The sequence below is a fragment of the Xenopus tropicalis genome, chromosome 9 (genome assembly GCF_000004195.4).
Source record: "Xenopus tropicalis strain Nigerian chromosome 9, UCB_Xtro_10.0, whole genome shotgun sequence".
In the NCBI taxonomy this organism is placed as follows: domain Eukaryota; kingdom Metazoa; phylum Chordata; class Amphibia; order Anura; family Pipidae; genus Xenopus; species Xenopus tropicalis.
The window spans coordinates 7598005-7618144 of record NC_030685.2 but is presented as its reverse complement, the minus strand read 5'-3'; the positions used below and the strand labels follow the sequence as shown (position 1 = coordinate 7618144).

General features: G+C 41.9%; 1 protein-coding gene across 1 annotated transcript; it reads right to left on the bottom strand.

Annotated features, from left to right (window-relative positions):
• Nucleotides 1–364: 364 nt before the first annotated feature.
• On the bottom strand, nucleotides 365–18553 carry LOC100491461 (serine protease 27-like). The gene is made up of 7 exons (XM_002939678.5): nucleotides 18458–18553; nucleotides 8375–8473; nucleotides 7175–7340; nucleotides 4841–5109; nucleotides 3791–3948; nucleotides 1076–1255; nucleotides 365–998 (listed from the first exon to the last, which is right to left on the bottom strand). The coding sequence occupies exons 2-6, from the start codon at nucleotides 8418–8420 to the stop codon at nucleotides 1091–1093; spliced, it is 804 nt and encodes a 267-aa protein (XP_002939724.1). The 5' UTR covers nucleotides 8421–8473; nucleotides 18458–18553; the 3' UTR covers nucleotides 365–998; nucleotides 1076–1090.
• Between the last annotated feature and the right edge of the window lie 1587 nt (nucleotides 18554–20140).

The window sequence follows — 20140 nt, the reverse complement described above, 5'->3', positions numbered from 1 at the left end:
CTGAACTACATTAAAGGACAGTTATTGTTTCCCCTACTGGAGGAGCGGCTAATAGAACTCCCAGTGGGGGCAGCCATGTTGGGGCATAAGCTGTGATGCTTAGTATCCGGCTCTTTATGTGCATGCAAAATAATCCTCCAATGAGAATCCCACCTCATCAACTGATAGGTGCCCTTTCATTACACATGGAAAACAATCCACCAATGAGAATTCTACTGACCCATAAACTCAATTTCAGCTGCAAGAGAATTCACCAATCAGAATCCCAGCACTACGTCGAGCATTCTACATTCAGCCATTATTACATCATTTTTGGCTTCTTTACTGTCTTCACCGGACCCCCCCAGAGACACAGGCAGAGATGTTGCTTTAAGAGAGAAGTTTACTGAGAAAATGTACATGGAGAAATGTAGAATATTCACTTCTGATTTAACCCCAGGGGAAGTGGGGTTCATATTGCAAAGAATCCTGTTTCCTATGTAGGATGGTAGATGTTTTTTGGGGTACCCCCAGCAACAAAATGGGAAACAATATACTTTAAAGGGACACTAAACCCTGCTGCACAGCCAAACGTTACTCAGCTGTTGCTGGACTACAAATCCCAGAATAATGTAACATATAATGAAGGGTGAGGCATGCTGGGAGCTGTAGTCCAGCAACATCAGGGTTGTATTCTTAAAGCAATATTGTACAATAAAACTTTCCCAGCTCTCTAGGGCCCGCATTGGCAGCATTGAAATGCAAAAGAATCCTCCAATGAGAATCCCAGCTGATCTGTATAAAGTTCTCCCAAATCCAGAACCTCAAGTGATGCAACAGGATCCTCCAATAAAATCCCTTTGCTCTGTTTTTCCTCTTGATTCCATAGATCCATTCTGGGACCATTAAGCAAATTATATCTAGATCTAAAGCACAAGATCTTAACTCAAACATCAAATACAGTTATTGAAACTCTAGGAGATGTTCTTCAATCAACTCTTCATGGCGAGTGTGGAAATCTGTAAATACATGAAATAGGACCCAACGTGAATAAGCGCAAATATACACAAACGGAGGATAAAAACATGGAACTCACCGCTACAAAGAAGTCCTAGTCTTCAGCACATTCCATATAGTTCTTAATCCAGTCCAAGTAGGCAGACACACTAGTATAGACTGCTGGGGGTTCCCCGCCACAACCAGAGGCAAAAGTCACCACTCCAACCAGGAACTGCTGCCCCCCCTTGTAACAAACCAGTGGCCCCCCGCTGTCACCCTATTGAGCAAAGGAAAACACCTTGATTAATCAATTTTGTAATTAATGGCAATGTTGTACAATAAAACCTTCCCAGCTCTCCAGGGCCCGCATTGGCAGCATTGAAATGCAAAAGAATCCTCCAATGAGAATCCCAGCTGATCTGTATAAATCTGGCTCCCTGTTCTCTGTTCCTGCAATTGGAGTTGGGAGCATTAAGCACAGTTTCCCAGTACTGAACAAGTCTGTCCCTTTATCCCTATGTCTGATTCCTGTGCCATATAATGACGGGCAAAATGACATCATTATCTCTATATGTAAGGTACCAGCAAGGGGCCTGACACAGTGCTGGGAATCAGCATTCTCATTGGTCAATTCTCTTGCATTTATAATTATGTGTTTTGGCAGCTTCTATAGCAAAATGGCTGAATGGGTAACACAAGAATATTCTGATATATATGTAACTGTGTCTGAGCTAAGGGGGCCCTGACTAAATGTTTAACCTATACACAGGCTCCGTACCACTGCTATAGGGAGAGAAGGGAAACATACATTGATAGATAGTTTATATCATGCAATATGAATACCTACAATTTTCTTCCTAGGGGGGGGCATTAATTAAAGGGTTTGTTCACCTTGAAATTAACAATTGGTTTTCATGGTTTATTATTATTATTTGCGGCTTTTGATCTATTTAGCTTTTTGTTTAGCAGCTCTCCAGTTTGGAATTTCAGCAGGAAACTGGTTGCTAGGGTCCAATTTAACCTAGCAACCAGGCAGTGGTTTAAAAAGAGAGACAGGAATAGAAAAAGAGGAGGGTCTAGATAGAAAGTAATAAAAAGTAGCGACAACAGTACAATTGTAGCCTCACAGAGCAATCGCCGAGGTCAGTGACCCCCATTTGAAAGCTGGAAAGGGCCAGAAGAGGGAGGCAAATAACTCCCAAACTATAACAAATAAAAAATAAAGACCAATTGAAAACCTGCTAAGCCAAGTGAACCTGAAGGTGAACAATCCCTTTAACATTTAGACTTTCACAGTTTTAGAAAGTCAATCATTAATCAAAAGATCGGAATTAAAAAAGCACAAACTAAAAAAGATGCATAAAAAACAGAAAATATATACGGCCACAAATGCCGGCATCAAAGAACCCCCCAAAACCATTAAAACGACAAAAACATTTAGATGGGGTATTTTTGCTTTCAGAATGGAGTTTATGTCAGGGGCGTGTCTAAGTGTAAGTGGATAAATTTGCCCGGACAAATTTCAAAATGTGTTGGGAGGTACAGGGCACCATCAGGGGGGCACAGGGGGGACAGTCATCCTGGGCCCGGGCGTTTTTAACTTTAAAGGGGGCCCCCATTAATCAACTGCGGGCCCTGTGACATTGGTGGCGTCCTCTGCTATGTCCTGCAGCTCCCCGCTACATTTGTGCTTTTATAAGGTTGCGTGCCCTGGAGGAAGCAGGAGGATGCTGGGGAGGAGCTGGAGGATGCTTGGGGGGCACTGGAGGAAGCAGGAGGATGTTGGGGGGGCCTGGAGGATGCTTGGGGGCCCAGGAAGAAGCTGGAGCATGCTGGGGAGGAGCTGGAGGATGCTTTGGGGGCCCTGGATGAAGCAGGAGGATGCTGGGGGGGGATGAAGGATGCTTGGGGGGCCCTGGAGGAAGCAGGAGGATGCTGGGGGAGCAGGAGGAAGCAGGAGGATGCTGGGGAGGAGCTGGAGGAAGCAGGAGGATGCTGGGGGAGTAGCTAGAGGATGCTTGGGGGGCCCGGGAAGAAGCAGGAGGATGCTGGGGAGGAGCTGGAGGATGCTTGGGGGGCACTGGAGGAAGCAGGAGGATGTTGGGGGGGCCTGGAGGATGCTTGGGGGCCCAGGAAGAAGCTGGAGCATGCTGGGGAGGAGCTGGAGGATGCTTTGGGGGCCCTGGATGAAGCAGGAGGATGCTGGGGGGGATGAAGGATGCTTTGGGGGCCCTGGATGAAGCAGGAGGATGCTGGGGGGGGATGAAGGATGCTTGGGGGGCCCTGGAGGAAGCAGGAGGATGCTGGGGGAGCAGGAGGAAGCAGGAGGATGCTGGGGAGGAGCTGGAGGAAGCAGGAGGATGCTGGGGGAGTAGCTAGAGGATGCTTGGGGGGCCCGGGAAGAAGCAGGAGGATGCTGGGGGGAGCTGGAAGATGCTTGGGGGGAGCTGAAGGATGTGGGAGGACGTGGGGGGGAACGGGAGGAAGCAGTAAGGAAGCAGCGGGGAGTGGGCAATAGTATGAGGACACTGGGGGAGAACCACCAATGTTTTAGGTGGTCCCTGCACTAGCACCAATGCAAAACGTAAACCCTGGCTACCAATGTTTTAGGGATCCCTGCCTACCAATGTCTGTGTGTCCTTGGTATTGAAGGGAGGGGTCACTGGGGGAGGGGCCATCGGAGGCATGGGAGAAGGGGGGGGGGCAGAAAATTTTGTCGTGAGTTGCCCCGTGATTTCTAATGCCGGCCATGGTATGTATCTGAATTACTTATTGAAATATCCCCCTTTGAATAAAGCATAACTTCACCCACCAGGCAGGGGCCACTTCTCCCCAGAATATCCACGGCACAGATCATGCCGGCCCCAACCAGGGGCCCGACCCCCTTACTCTCATAGTAACCCCGGCACTGCTCCGCGCTCATCAGCCGCACTTCCGCCTCCTGTAGATTCACAGGCTTCGGCTTGGTTTCTGTCACAAGAAAGAGCCACATCAAAATAACAGAATTTAACAGAAGTCAAAAACTATAAATTACATGGATAACCCATGCCAACCAATCGCGTCGTTGCTTGCTAACCTACCTACTGAGGCCGCGAGGGGCGAGCGTTGCCCAATGCGTCAAAACAAATGCAACTGGCTAAAATGTTCCTATTGGGAATGTTCAGCGGTCAAGTGTTTGTATCTAATTCACTGGGGCAAATCTGCCGAGGGAACCCTGTAATTACCCCCCAGGGTAATTACCTCCACCAGTAGGGGCACTTGCACCCAGTTCAGCAGAAGAGCCATTGCAGAAACTCCTTTAAAGGGGCGGTTCACCTTTGACTTAACTTTTAGTATGTTATAGAATGGCCTATTCCTAGCAACTGGTTTTAATTTTTTTTTTATAGTTTTTGAATTATTTGCCTCTGTTCTGTCTCTTTCCAGCTTCCAAATGGGGGTCACTGACCCCGGTAGCCAAAAACTATTGCTCTGTGAGGCTCCAGTTTTATTTTTACTTTGTATTACTTTTCTTTTTATGCAGGCCCTCTCCTAGTCATATTCCCCATCTATTTTTTAAACCACTGCCTGGTTGCTATGGTAACTAAGACCCTAGCAACCAGATAGCTGCTAACATACCAAATGGAGAGCTGATAAATAACTGAAAAACCATAAAAAAAATGAAGACCAATTTCAAATTGTCTCAGAATATCAATGTAAAGTTACAGTAATTTAACAGCGAACTTCCCCTGTAATTAATGGCATCAATATACAGACAGTTTGCACCCTTTTTTTGGAACTTTTCTTGTGGCTACATTTATAAATCAGTTCTACTATATTGTATATAAACCAATTCTTCTGAAACGGGAATGTAAGGGATACTCACTATTGAGCTCAAGGTACCCCCATCCGGTAACGACACAGCTCTGACCGGGCAGAAATACGGTGGAAGTGGTCGGGAGAAGGACTGGGAGGATGTATCTGGTGAAGGGCACGTTCTGGGAGAGCTGTAGAAGGGCAATGTCTGCAGAATTATCCGATTCATTGTAACTAGGGTGGATAATGATCTGTTTAACCTGAACAGGAATTTCCTCTTTGGGGTTTCCAGTTATTTTGTAGGCCCCCAGAATCACAACAACAGAGGAGGCATCAAGGCTGAAAGAGAAAAAAATAGGGGACCCCCCCCCCCCACCATTGTGATTATAAATATACACTAGGGCAAAAACAACTGCGAATTTCCCAAATTTAGTAGTTCAGATCATAGATTGGCATGTTAGGTTTTCCACTAAAAACACAGCACAATATTATTAAATCAATACAATTCTCAATGAATGTCCTTACTACAACAATGAGTAGAATGTTAAGGACCTCCCTATGTGGCTTAACATGGAAGTAAGTATTTAAAAATAAGTCAGAGTGGACAAAAGCGTATTTGAAAGAATATACACTGATCCCTGAAGCCATTAGGGATGCAAAGATAGAAAATGAAGAATTGATTGGTTTGCAGGCAAAGACTAATACCAACATTTTGTTATTAGATGCAGGTTGAGTGTGTGGGTCCATTGAAAAGTGGAAAAGAAATTGATTATAATGGACTCAAAAGAAACAATTGTGCATAATCAATTATTTTCCTTGCATACGATAGAGAAGAAGGAGTATGAAGATGAAGTAGATAAGGGCACAGATGGCTCAGCTCTATCACATCAATGGCTGCAACAGGTTGTAGGATTACCGTATATACTCGAGTATAAGTCGAGTTTTCCAGCACTCAAAATGTGCTAAAAAAGGAACCCTCGGCTTATACTCGAGGCAAGTAGAAAAGGCAGGGCCATATTACCTCTCCAGCCATTGGGCGCGCACCGGACTGTTGTGGGCATATACATAAAGGACCCTCGAATCCATCACTGTCTTCCATCCGATCCTTGCAATTATACTAATGCGCGCTGCCTGACCTCTTAACTGTCGGTGTGCCCGACGCTACCTACAACCCTACTGACAGCGAGATGCAACCGACACACATCGCGCGTCACGTTGCGCGCATGGGGGGGGGGATGGGTGCGCTTGCGTGTGCGACGTGTTGCATCTCGCTGTCAGTAGGGTTGTAGGTAGCGTCGGGCACACCGACAGTTAAGAGGTCAGGCAGCGCGCATTAGTATAATAGCAAGGATGGCAAACAGTGATGGATTCGAGGGTCCTGTATGTATATGCCCACAACAGTCTCCAGTGCAACTATAACTCACACACGTCAAGTCTGGAACACACTTAAGCAGGAACTGAGTGTTTTCCTATTAGTAGCATCATTCAGTCGCAATTGCAGGGTATTATTGGTGGATAATAAAGACCCACATGTTGAACCCAAGTAAGTGTTCATGTGTAGCATAAGTGTACTGAACCAGCTATAGTGATAGGGAATAATGGCATCATAGGCACCCACTCCTATCAGACCCTTGTATTAGTAGATTCTCGCCCATACGTACATGCTCACAACTTTCATGTGCAGGTGTGTTAAAATAAATGGATGCCTAGGCTTATACTCGAGTCAATAAGTTTTTCCAGTTTTCCAGTAAAATTAGGTACCTCGGCTTATATTCGGATCGGCTTATACTCGGGTATATACGGTATATAGTATTTGCTTATTCAAAGTTAATGGAAACAAGGCACTATGGCCTGATGAAATACCCCCTCTAGAACAGGGATCCTCAAACTGTGGCCCATGGGCCCTCCAAGGTAATTTACCCGGCCCCCCCAGCAGGAACTGGACCTTAGTTTGAGGAAGCAGCGGGGGGGTTGTTTGAGGACTATAGTCCGGCCCCCCAACAGTCCAAGGGCCACCCCTGTTTAAAAAGTTTGAGGACCCCTGCTCTATAACTCAAGGGCTTTACTTATCAGTTCTGCAGATTGTCAATTTCAGTTTTTCTAAATCCAATAAACTCACATACTGAACGGTGGCTCATTTATTAATAAGGAAAACTCGTTCGAATAAAAAAACTTGAATATCTGGAATTTTTTGAATTTACGAGCTCCCATTGACTTCCATAGAAACTCTCAAGCCTTTAGATGGCGAATTTTTACATTCGAGTTTTCAGGGTTTTACATACCAGACATTTGAGTTTTCAAACCATAACTGGAATTCGAGAAACAAATCTCGACCGTTGATAAATCCCCCCACAAGTGTGAATAAGTGCAATAAATACAGTACAGTAAATAAACAAAAACTTACACTTCGAAGCAATGAGCTGCAGTCAGAACTAAGTTGCTGCTGATGAGGGACCCGCCGCAGTAGTATTTACCGGGAACCCACACGATCGCTTGCCAGGGGTTCTGCCCTTTCGTTGCATCTTTCCCTCCCACCATGCGCTTTCTGACCACCACGGGTTTCCCACAGCCTGCATCAATGGAAAAGATGTTTAAAGGGAAAGTAAACCCTGCTGCACAGCGCTGCTCAACCAAACTGTACTCAGCTGTTGCTGGACTACAAATCCCAGAATAATGTAACATATAATGAAGGGTGAGGCATGCTGGGAGCTGTAGTCCAGCAACATCAGGGCTGTATTCTTAAAGCAATATTGCACAATAAAACTTTCCCAGCTCTCTAGGGCCCGCATTGGCAGCATTGAAATGCAAAAGAATCCTCCAATGAGAATCCCAGCTGATCTGTATAAATCTGGCTCCCTGTTCTCTGTTCCTGCAATTGGAGTTGGGAGCATTAAGCACAGTTTCCCAGCACTGAACAAGTCTGTCCCTTTATCCCCATGTCTGATTCCTGTGCCATATAATGACGGGAAAATGCCATCATTATCTCTATATGTAAGGTACCAGCAAGGGGCCTGACACAGTGCTGGGAATCAGCATTCTCATTGGTCACTTCTTTTGTATTTATAATGAAGTAGAATTCTCATTGGTGAATTTTCTTGCATCTATAATTACATTTGTCAGTATCTTCTATAGCAAAACTAGAAGGATCTGTGGGGCAGTGTAATAGTTGGTTTTACAACTCCTAGCATTACAATAAGGCTGTGCAACTACAACCATTAGTCTAAAACTCCATCATCTGGACCAACAGAGGTATTACACTCATAATGATCAGCAAAATACCAGGCAAAAAACCTTGGGGTACTATGATCTAATAAATACACTATTATTATCCATATTGATCCAATATATCAAAACCGACCCATTAAACTGAACTGCTGATTGGTCTTTCCCTGTCAGGTGACCCTTCTGTAATATCCTCCTTTCCCTTGGGGAGAGCTTTCTACTCCAGGGTCTCCTACCAAGAGCTCAATGTTAATATCGGTTGTTATTTAATTAAATAATCTAATACAGTATATTTGACTCATTTCACCATTTCTCTCCTAGTTTCTTTTTATCCAAAGCAATTCCCAGTCTGGCTGCCATTGGTTTGTGCAGAGACACTTACCCAGGTTCAGTAGGAGCAGAGCTGAGACTAAATGGAACCAGTCCATGATTCGTTCCTATGGCCGCTCAGCGCAGAGACCGACTGTGTTTCTACTTTATCCTGTTGGGAAGTGTCACCAAACCAGTTTCTTAATTGACCCCATTAATTACATCTAAGCCACACCCACCCTCTGCTGTCTGTATGAAGCCTTTATTGTTCCGCCCTGTGTTTGTATTCAGGAGTCAGATCCCTGCAGCCAAACAGATACCTGCTTTCTATTCCGCTTCCTATTCTGTTGCTATAATCACTTCTTTCTGATATTAAAGGGGAGGTTCACCTTTGAGTTAACTCTTAGGGGCACATTTACTAATCCACAAACGGACCGAAAGTGTCTGAACGCGTTGTTTCATAATGATCGGTATTTTTGCGACTTTTTCGTATGTCCCGCAATTTTTTTTTCGTATATTTTCTGCGACTCTTTCGTCGCCATCGCGAAAAAATCGGATTGGTTTTTCTGCCGTTAACTATCGCTCAATACGAAAAAATTGCGACGGCGATGAAAAAGTTGCGCAAAATACGATAAATTCACAACGGCAACAAAAAAAGTCACGACAAATACGAAAAATCACGACGGCGACGAAAAAGTTGCAAAATTTTCGATTCCAAAATGAATTTTTCCCTTTCGGGATTCGGATTCGTGGATTAGTAAATCTGCCCCTTAGTATGAAACTTTTAGAATGGCCAATTCTAAGCAACTTTTCAATTGGTCTTCATTATTTATTTGTTATAGTTTTATAATTATTTGCCTTCTTCTACTGGCAGCCAAAAACCTATTGCTCTGTGAGGCTCCAGTTTTATTGTTATTGTTACTTTTTATTACTTATTTTTCTATTCAGTCCCTCTCCTATTCATATATCAGTCTTTCCATCAAACCACACCCTGGTTGCTAAGGTAATTTGGACCCTAGCAACAAAAGAGCTGCTGAACCTCCAAACTGGAGAGCTGCTGAAAAAAATCGAAATAATTAAAAAACTACAAACAATAGAAAAATGAAGACCAATTGCAAGAATATTAGCGAAATGCAATTGAAGTCAATGGGTGACAATTTTTTATATACACAACAATTTTTTCTTAAATGTGCAACTTATTTTTCCCAATCGAAATACATTAAAGTCAATGGGCTATTTTTGACTCGAACGCGCCCTTTTTTATGCAACCGCGCCCAACGCGCGGCAAAAAACATTTTCCGTGCGACGAATTTTCCCGTGGCAAAACTATTTGCCGATGGCGAAATGTGGAAATTCACTGCGAATCCATGCCTGGCGAAAAAATTCGCTCACCACAATTCATTATTGTAACAAACGCTAAGAGGCTAAGGTATCAAAATTCGAGTTTATGTTTATTTACGCAATGAGACTTTACTCAAGAATATTCTTAAGAACCACGAATAGTCGGTATTTTTTAAGGATAAAACACTCAGCAAGTAAAAGCTGACGAGGTTCAATAGAAGCCAAAGAGAATTGTCTCTAACACCTTTATTTATTTAGTTATTAATGAAAACATTCAGGGTTTTTTAACCTCATAGAAAATAAAGAGAAGAACGAGATTCTCGCCAACATGGGATCTTTTTCCGAAATCCTCACATCTTCATTATTTTTTCACAAACTCGAATTTCGATAAATCTGCCCCTAAGTATTCAGCTCAGGCCTCTAGGTATGTGTTGGGCTTCAGTCCTTAGTTTTGTATATTTCAATTCTCCAGGACTCCAGCTGTAGCAACCTTAAAGCTACAGCAGCGGAGAAGGAAGGAAGAAGAACTCTTGAGAAACGGGATCAAGAGGAGGAGGAAGAATACGCCCGGCAGCAGAACATCAGAATGAGGCTGCAGGAGAGACTAAAAGAAAGTCTCCATGAAGAATCTCTGGAGGAAGCTGAACGTTCAGCAGAAATAGAGATTCATCGACAACGAAAGGTGCCGAATCCGGGAGAAAGAAGCACAAGAAAAGGTCCTACTTAAACGCAAGCTCAGGAACGTGCTTCTTTGGGAAATGGCATTGGTACGACGGACAGAATGCCAAAAGGAAGTGAAGAGACAGAGAGAACAGCGTCTGAAGGAAATGGAGAAATGGAAAACCCTGCAAAAAGAAGCGCTGGAAGAGGCCAAAAGAGAAATGGAGAAGCGCAAACTCAGAAATGTGCTTCTTCATGAAAAGGCCAAGATGGAAAAACAGCAGCTTCTAAAGGAGAAACTGAAGAAGGCAGAAGAGGTGAATGAATGCAAGGGTCAGAGCAAGAAGAACAGAAGGTGAGTTTGTGCTTGGTCATGAACGATAATTACACTATATGTGCCCCTTATTGTCATATATATATATATATATATTATGTCTATATTATGCATATTATTAGTGACCAAAGGCTTTCCATGGCAATATAAAGGCACAAGTGCTTTTATACACATAAGTTATTCTAAGGTGGATAATATCTAACCCCCTTATGTAATAAAAGGCCCAACGTTTCCCCATTAGCAGTAACCCATAGTAACCAATAAGATACATTCAATAACAATTAGTAAGATTGAGGAAGAAAACCTAAGATGTATCTCACTGAAAGGTCCTGAAAATACCATACAATAATTAAACGCATTATTCAGTGAGAAACACAACCATTTATTGGCTCAGAATTTAAATACAAAATTCAAAAAACAAAAAATACTATACCAAATGGAAGGTACATCCCATGCTACCTGGCACCCTCTCTCCTTTCTAAGGCGTTTCGCACACTAGTGCTTCATCAGAGGAAGCACTAGTGTGCGAAACGCGTTAGGAAGGAGAGAGGGTGCATGGGATGGGATGTACCTTCCATTTGGTATACTATGTTTTGTTTTTTTAATTTAAATTCTGAGCCAATAAATGGTTGTGTTTCTCACTGAATAATGTGTTTAATTATTAACCAATAAGATACTTGCTATTAAACCAGGACATGCTACCTGCTAATTGGTTGCTATAGCTGATCAGAAGTGTAGCAAACTTTGCTTTGCACCTTTTTCATGACCCTGTTAATATTTTTATACAGACATATAATTTCTGAACATAAACTGGTCTCAGTGGGTCACGTGACACAAGTGACATCACTAAGGCCAGTGATAACTCCCTTAAGTCTATTATAAGGATATTTGTTATCATATTACATTACATAATCGTTACTCTTGTGTATTGTACTGATATTACCTCCAGAAAAACTTTAATAACCATAATAACAATTATAATGTGTATCAAGCCAGTTTATACCAATTGTCCAACTCAAAGACGCACTTTTATATATCTAGTAAGTGTAACCTGTTGCAATTGCCTAACTTGCATTGGCCTTGGATATTGAGAGCTGTAATAGTCGGTACTAATAGCCCTTACAAGCCACACAATTGAGTTGTAGGCATCAGAGTTTCCACTTTTTTTAACTATAACAATACAAAGTCATATTGTAACATAATAGATCAAGCCTGATGGATTGGCCTTATTATTTACTCATTGAATGCTATCTCCACAGCAAGAGTCTATAAAAAAGGAAGAACATCTTGCTATTGAAGGGATCAATGCGAGGATAGAAATAGTTCCAGCAGAAGAAGCTCCGATGCTTCCCAGTCCAGGAAATAACCCTGTTGATGTTTCTGCTGAGGAACTGAAGGAGGGTTTTGTTTTCATGTTTTATTTAGGATCATTTGTTTGTATGGGATTTAAGAAAGTTCTAGGCCCTTGAGGCATCTACATGCTCCCCCTGTCTGTGTACAACATGGAACAGCTCAGAGTTAGTGGCTGCTCATAGTTAGGGGCAAACTTGTCCAACTGCAACGCTGTATCTGTAGCCGTCTCTTCTCCAGCCAAGACTCCCATTCCCACAATGTTCTATGATGAGCAGCCCCAAGAAACAGCAGAATAACAAACTCATGCAAGGCATTGTGGGAAATGGAGTCTTGGCTGTAGAAGAGTTTGATATATTGTTTTAATAAACAGATAATCTAAGAGGTTGTGGTTCTGGTATTAAATTCATTCACTTTCCTTTGACAATGTTTTACACTGAATCCTTTATCCATTGGATCGCTATAGGACTCGTTACCTGAAGCAGAGAAGGACGTCAGCGAGAAGCCTGAGGCAGCCAATACGGATCGAGTTGAAATCCGGAAAAAGGAATTGGAACGGAGAGAACGGAAGAAAGCAGCTCTGATCCGGAAAGGTGATTTTTCTCCTACAAATACTTTACTAATTGATGTTCAACCATAAACCTGATCCAAACTCACAGCTAGAATAATGTACTGTATGTTCTATTCATATTCTATTCTATTTTATATTATAGCCACGTTCACTAGTTTGTGAAAATAGTTTCTAATGGTTCTCGGTACGAGGCCATCGATATAATGTCGCCCAAACCAACAGCTTTAGACTTAGGCCTCAACTTATTCTTTCCAACCCACAAACAGAAGGTCCTACAGCCATTTTGTCCCCACAGTTCCCAATGGTACTTTTTTGCAAAGTAGTGACTTAAAGCTGAACCAACCTTTTTTTTTCTTTTAATCAGCACCTCTAAAGAAGAAGGCTACATTCTATGATATTCCTGAAAGGGTGAAGGTAAGTTTTGGTTGCAAAACAAATAGGCTTTTCTCACATGAGGAATATTGACCATGAATTAATGGTGTTTCCTTCTCTTCTCTAGCGGAGAACTCGTTTCTATCAGATCGTTGAACAGATCGATGGAACCCTTGACCCAAGTGGGCTGGACAGAAGGTAATGATTCTACGATATGTTTGTTGTTGATATGCTTATACGCATATATATAAATGTTCTATAAGAACGCCTGTTTGGGCCGAGGTACCCTGCTATGTATATGCATCTCGGCCCATAACAGAGAAGGTACCAGAAATAGGTTTAATCAAATAAATGTATTTCATTTCAGGTTGGTGGAGAAGGCGCTACCGACCATTGATGATTTCCAGCCCCAGTCGTTTCTCGGAGAGGGGTCATACGGAAAGGTGAGCTTTCCCGTCTCTATATGATATATCTAATCCTCTTCCTTACCGTGTATAATATCCAATTTCCATTCTGTCGTTTCTCCATTACAAACACCTAAATAGAACTGCAGCGGCAAATATGTATTGCACTTTATCTCATGAATCTCTTTCATTGCAGGTCTACAAGGCGCAGCATAGACAGTCAGGGAAGATTTTGGCTGTCAAGACCATTGAAATGCATAACATCAACGAGAGACATGTATTCAAATGGTAAGTTATGGGTAAAAGAGTGATTTTATTTACCTGGGGCTATACAAGTCATATGCACATTCGTCAGCTCTCTGACTAATGGGGGCGCTCAGAGATGTAAATCAGTAACTGGGGGCTAATATAATGTAGAATAAGTGCATTTAGACATGAATTAAAGATAGGCCTGGCACAAACCTTAGATTGTAACTTGTAACTTGTAAAACTGTTCTTGTATTAACTTTGAATGGATTTTATTTCCCAGGGTCACCGTAGAGCAGAGAATCCTCCGGCTGGTCGATGAGGAAGCAAATGTCCGTTCCTTGTTGGACTGCTCGGCTCCTTCCGGACTCAAAACCACATGTGTCTGGCTATGGAGTACGCGGAAGGAGGAGATTTATATTCCTATGTGACTGCAGGCGGAATTCCACTTGACAGAGTTCGGTAAGTACTAATTAACTTTTAGGGAGCTCAACCCAATTACCCCTATGGCATTCTTACCACTATTTGGACATAATACCATTATTATTGGGTCACCAACTTACTCAATAGGTAGAACATTGGCGTCTCTCCCACTAGTCACACAATCCCATTTACTGGGAAACATGGGGGTCTGTTTGTGTCATTAAAGGTTTCAATGCAATTTCAATCCAAGTTTCAATGCACGTTCCGCTGAATATTGGGGTGTAAGGAATAACTTACACTTGTATGTATTGATAGGTTTGCATTTATAAAACTGATAAACTTTGTTTATTTATTCTTTGCAGATTCTATTCCGCCTGCATGGTTCTTGGGCTGCAGTTTCTGCACCGACACAACATCGCCCATAGGTAAGCAACAATGAACATGAAAGGGACATAGAGCCCTAATCCTAGAAATGATCATTCTCCTTTGATTATTTATGCTAAACCTCTGATATTAAATATATATTTTGCTTTATAATAAATGAATCAGTATTTTATAACGTGCTTCTGTTTCATTGTAGGGCTATAAAAGCAGGCAATATTCTACTGTACGGGGATGGATACGCCAAAATTACAGACTTTGGGCTTTGCAAAGAAGGTAAGATGTATAAGTAAGATGGTGTAGCATATACACAGTGTAGCAGCTGAGCTGTAGCATTGGCCATATATATATATATATTATTATAACCAGAGAGAGACAGAGATAGATAATAAGAGAGCTGTAGTGCACTGCTGCTCTTCTGTTCAGCCAATGAATGCAGCCTTTCTATGGATAAACTCTGTAACTAACTGTTTTCTTTCTGCTTCAGGAATGACGTTTGACAGAACAGCCTCAAATTGCTGTGGCACCCTGTACTACATGGCCCCCGAAATCTTCAGTAGACAATACACGAGATTGGTCGACTGGTGGGCACTTGGGGTGACCATCTTCAAGCTGCTCACTGGAACCGTAAGTATCTGTAGTAATTGTATTTCCACAAATCCACTTTTTATCCACATTTTGTCTGCTTGCCTATAAATGTAGGCAGAGAAAAGGCCGATCTTCTGACTTCTGCTCTGTGTTCCTAATGCACTGACAGCCGTAATGCATCGCTGTAATATGCTCTATGCACTGATTGGCCAATGATGTGCCTGAGAATTTTCAGATCAGATAACATTAAAGAATATTTGTTATAAAGAAAACATAATCTACTTAAACCCCTCTGGCTTGCAAGCAAAAAAACATAAACTTCTTTTATATTTTATAGGCCCTATAAAGGTCCCTTACAGAAACATATACATAGATATAAACATGTACAGAGTGAAAATGTTCATTAGATACCAAGCAATTCCCTCCTTTGTTGGCTGTTTGGTTGGCTTCCTATTAGAAAGACCCGTATTGCCCAGAAGCCTTGGACATTGTAGGTTAGTTTTATCCCCCCTAAATCATTCAACTCACTGTTTATATTTGTTTCTTTTCCATTTTATGCTGAAACGGAAATTGAGATCTTAAGGTTATTAAAACGTACGGAGCCGAAATATCCGGACGAAATAACAGAGGAGACTCGCAGCATATTGGTAAATGTAAGTATGAGGCCGGATATGGGCATGTTGTTATCTGTATGATGAGAGTTTGGCACAGAAGCCTTTCCATTATTACTGACCCTGTATATTTGGCCTTACTCTTATCCTTTGTTCTAGTGGCTTCACAGAATCATTACTGTCCCATTGTGATTAGGGAATTGTGTTGAGCTGTAAGCTTCTGTCTGTCTAACAACAATTTCTTTTTGCAGCTCCTGAAGAAAGATCCAGCCCAGCACCTTGGGGCAGGGGAACATGGGGCAGAGGACGTGAAGAAGAGCCCATTCTTTCAGGTAAGTTGTTCTGGATTCCTGCCAGATTCAGTTATTTGTGCCTATACCTGAGCTAAGGAATTGCATATCTACATACTCTGAATAGATTAATAAAGTGCATTTTGTTTCTCCTATTTTTATAGGGATTAGACTGGGAGTCTCTAGAGAAGAAAGAACTCAAGCCACCATTTATCCCTGGAGGAAGAACACACGGCCAACCTGAAGAAAGCTTTAAATTAAAGGCAAAGGTTGAAGCAAAAGTGTGTGAAGAAGCCGAATGGGCATTAGTGGAGCTGAACTACCCTTTGAGTTCAGCTTTAGAAATGTAAGAAGTGTTACTCAGAATGAATGGATGAATGAGAATCTTCATAGACGTTCCTCAGAATGCACAATGGATGAAGATTATTTAGGCAGGAAGGAAGTCTGCTCCCTGCATGAGTTTATTGATGATATTGCAGTTCTCAAGGGCACGGTTGAAAAACATTTACAATACTTAGTTCTCCTGATGAAGTCAGACTCTTTCATGAACAGGTGAACCCCAGCTAACATTGGTCTTCACAGATGCCCTTTTGGACCCCAGACTTTCTGCTGCAATGTGCACAGGTAACAAATTCACTTTTAACTTTAAGCCATGTTTTTGAACCATCCTCCTCCCCCATTGGGCAAAATGTTTGATTGACTTGACAACAGCCCCACCCCTCCTCTTGTCGCTTTGCACCAATCAGCTTCTGGGTGATGTTTCTCTAGGGTCAGACTCTTTCATGCACAGGTGAACCCCCGCTAACATTGGTCTTCACCGACGTCCTTTTGGGGCCCTGGACTTTCTGCTGCAATGTGCCCAGGGAACCAATTCACTTTTAACTTTAAGCCATGTTTTTGAACTCCCCTTATCCCCTGCTGGGCAACTGACTTGACATCTTGCCCAACAGCCCCACCCCTCCTCTTGTCGCTTTGCACCAATCAGCTTCTGGGTGATGTTTCTCTAGGGTCAGACTCTTTCATGCACAGGTGAACCCCCGCTAACATTGGTCTTCACCGATGTCCTTTTGGGGCCCTGGACTTTCTGCTGCAATGTGCCCAGGGAACCAATTCACTTTTAACTTTAAGTCATGTTTTTGAACCCCCCTTCTCCCCTGCTGGGCAACTGACTTGACATCTTGCCCAACAGCACCCCCCTTCTCTTGTTGCTTTGCACCAATCAGCTTCTGGGTGATGTTTCTCTAGGGTCAGATTGGTCTTACCCAACAGTCCCACCCCTCCTCCTACTCCTGGAGTTGCCAAGTTGTTTGATCATTCAAGGTTGTGCTTACAACTCACAGTTGCATGTCCCTAGTGTTACACATAATAGAGCCCATACCTATTACCTATATAATTATGGGCTTTGATATATGCAATTCGGTAACTAGAGATGAGTGAATTTTTTTGGCAGGCATGGATTTGCAGCGAATTCCTGCATTTTGCTATTGGCGAAACTTCCCTGAAAATTCGACACGGAAAAATTCTTCATGCGGATATTTCTTTGTCACACGCAAATTGGGCGTGGCTGCATAAAAAAAGCGTGGATGACAAAAAATAGATGCAGGCAACAAAAAAAAAATTGTGCAGCAAATGCTTTTTGCGAATTTTCCGCTGTTTCGTGAATTTTATGGCCAAGCAAAACGGGACAGATTTGCTCATCACTATCGGTGACCTATAACAAATTAGAATATAAAGTTGAGCACTAAGGGGCCCATTCATGAAAGCACAATTGACCATGATTAAGAAAAACTCGTATTTTTACTAACTTATAGAACATTTCATAATATCCATGATAATTTCGTTAAAACTTCATGACTTTTTGTGGTACGTTCGTTATTCCACTAAAAAGTCGTACTTTTCGCAACAACTACAAAACTTTCATTATTCATTCAAGCTTGGGTATTGTGACTATCTTTTGCCCAGGTTGGAGCTGCAGAGTGCCATTGACCCCTATGGGAGGCTTCCAAAATCATGCACTGAAGGTTTCAAAGGCAGAACGGTTTTCACACCGTTTCCGAACATTTGGATCTGAACATTTTGTGACTTTCGGAATGCAAGGACGATATTTTAGTACAACCAAGAAAAGAATTTTTGCACATCAGAAATGATCGTGCTTACTCGTGCTTTTTAGTACCGAAAATTTGTGCTTTAATGAATAGGCCCCTAAGTTTGCTCAGCAGCAGTAACCCACAGCAACCAATCAGCCGGTAGAATTTTCTGGTCACCTGTTTAAAAGCAAACTTCTTATTGGTTGTAATGGGTTACTGCTACTGGGCAAACTTAGCACCTTTTATTACATATGGAGGATTGAGTTTAATATTTGTGGTTTTGTGGATTTACAGAACATATTTTCATGACTATCTCCTTATGGATACAGTCTTTCTTCTGTACCACTTGCTTGGCCTTATTTTGGAGGACATTTTAGAAAACAATTATCATTTCTCTAAACATTTAGCTTTTCACCCAAATTAATATTGACATGGTTACGCATACATATAGTAGACCCCAACTCTATGAACCACTGCATGAGCAGTAGAGACACTTACCCAGGTTGAGTAGGAGCAGAGTGGTGATTGAATGGAACCAGTCCATGATTCATTCCTATGGCCGCAGAGTACAGAGACTGGCTGTGGGTCTATTTGTGCTATGTTGATAAACAGATCAGCTATTACTTTATATTGCCTTTACTTAATCAATGATAAGACACTCCCTGTTTCCCCATTTCGAATCCCCCCCCCATATCTTTCCTTTATTTATCTATTTGTGTTAGAATTTTAGATGGAAGAATGCTAAAAATTGTTGAGATAATCTAGGGATCTGATGGGGTACCCACAGGACACTGACGCTTGTGCTTTGATGCCCAAGGTAACAGGGTGAAGACATTGCTCATTATTTTATATTACTTATTACAACATTGTTTGTTTTGCTAGCAGGTTTGTATAAGAGCCCTTATAGGGCTTAAAGGGGTAGTTAACTTTTATTATGTTATAGAATGGCCAATTCTAAGCAACTTTTCAATTGGTCTTCATTATTTATTTGTTATAGTTTTATAATTATTTGCCTTCATCTTCTGACTCTTTGCAGCTTTCAAATGGGGGTCACTGACCCCGGCATCCAGAAACTATTGCTCTGTGAGGCTCCAGTTTTATTGTTACTTTTTATTCCTTATCTTTCTATTCAGGCCCTCTACTATTTATATTTCAATGTCTCACTCACACCACTGCTTGGTTGCTATGGTAATTTGGACCCCAGCAACCAGGTAGCTGCTAAAATTGCAAACATGAGAGCTGCTGAACAAAAACCACAAATAATAAAAAATGAAGACCAGTTGCACATTGTTTCAGAATATCACTGTCTACATCGTACTAAAAGTTAATTTCAAGGTCAACAACCCCTTTAATACTGGCCTTAGAGCCTGATCCTCAAATCAGTTCCAAGACCTGTCATAAAATGACTGAACATTATGACTAATCGTTGAAAATGAATTGGCCACCTTTGGAATAGGAAGGGCCTAAATGCCACTGGGATGGACTTGGAGTGGGAAAAAGCAAAATAAACAGGTGCTTTAGACCATTCTAGGTATTTTGCTTACAGTTCTACCTACTTCTTTTTGCCCAAGTGAATTCCAGATGTTTATTTACAGAAGGCATAGCTAGTTTGAGACACATAATAGTTCAGGGGTTAGCATTGTTGGGTTGAAACACTGGATTTCGAGGTTGAATTTCATCCAGGCTGCTATCTAGATTTTCATTCATTGTCTGTTTCGTCCATTTTAAAAGGAAACAAAAATGAGAAAATATCACTTCCACTGAAAAGGATTATTCTTCACCCCAATTACAAGGAAACAACACACAGTAGAACTCACAAAGAATGTTTCCTTTACAAACTACATGATCCCAATCTGTCTACCTAGAGCTTTCCATTTTATTTTTCCCTGGCATAAATTGTTGGGTGACTTAGCTGGGGAGCCATTGAGTTCCATAGTAAGTGAATTCTCTCCTTATACCTCAGTGTGGCAGAGATCCTTCATAATTCCTTGTTTCTATTGTATATAAGCATTTGTTTGGTACCTTGCAAGAAATACACACATATCCCAGTGGAACCAACCTGTTTTTATAAATTATATTTTCCATTTCCTTCATCGTCTTGTATTGCAATTCAGCATATGGTCACTTTTCTACAATAAGGTCTATTTTCTTGCACAGAATCCCAGTTAACATTTCATTTAG

What these genes read in the sequence shown, in the direction of transcription:
- LOC100491461 (XM_002939678.5), bottom strand. Translation starts at nt 8,420, where the DNA reads ATGGACTGGTTCCATTTAGTCTCAGCTCTGCTCCTACTGAACCTGG. An exon ending in TCTGCTCCTACTGAACCTGG is followed by an intron (nt 7,341 to 8,374) that starts GTAAGTGTCTCT and finishes CCATTGATGCAG; the next exon opens with GCTGTGGGAAACCCGTGGTG. An exon ending in GGAGAAGTGGCCCCTGCCTG is followed by an intron (nt 1,256 to 3,790) that starts GTGGGTGAAGTT and finishes TTTGCTCAATAG; the next exon opens with GGTGACAGCGGGGGGCCACT.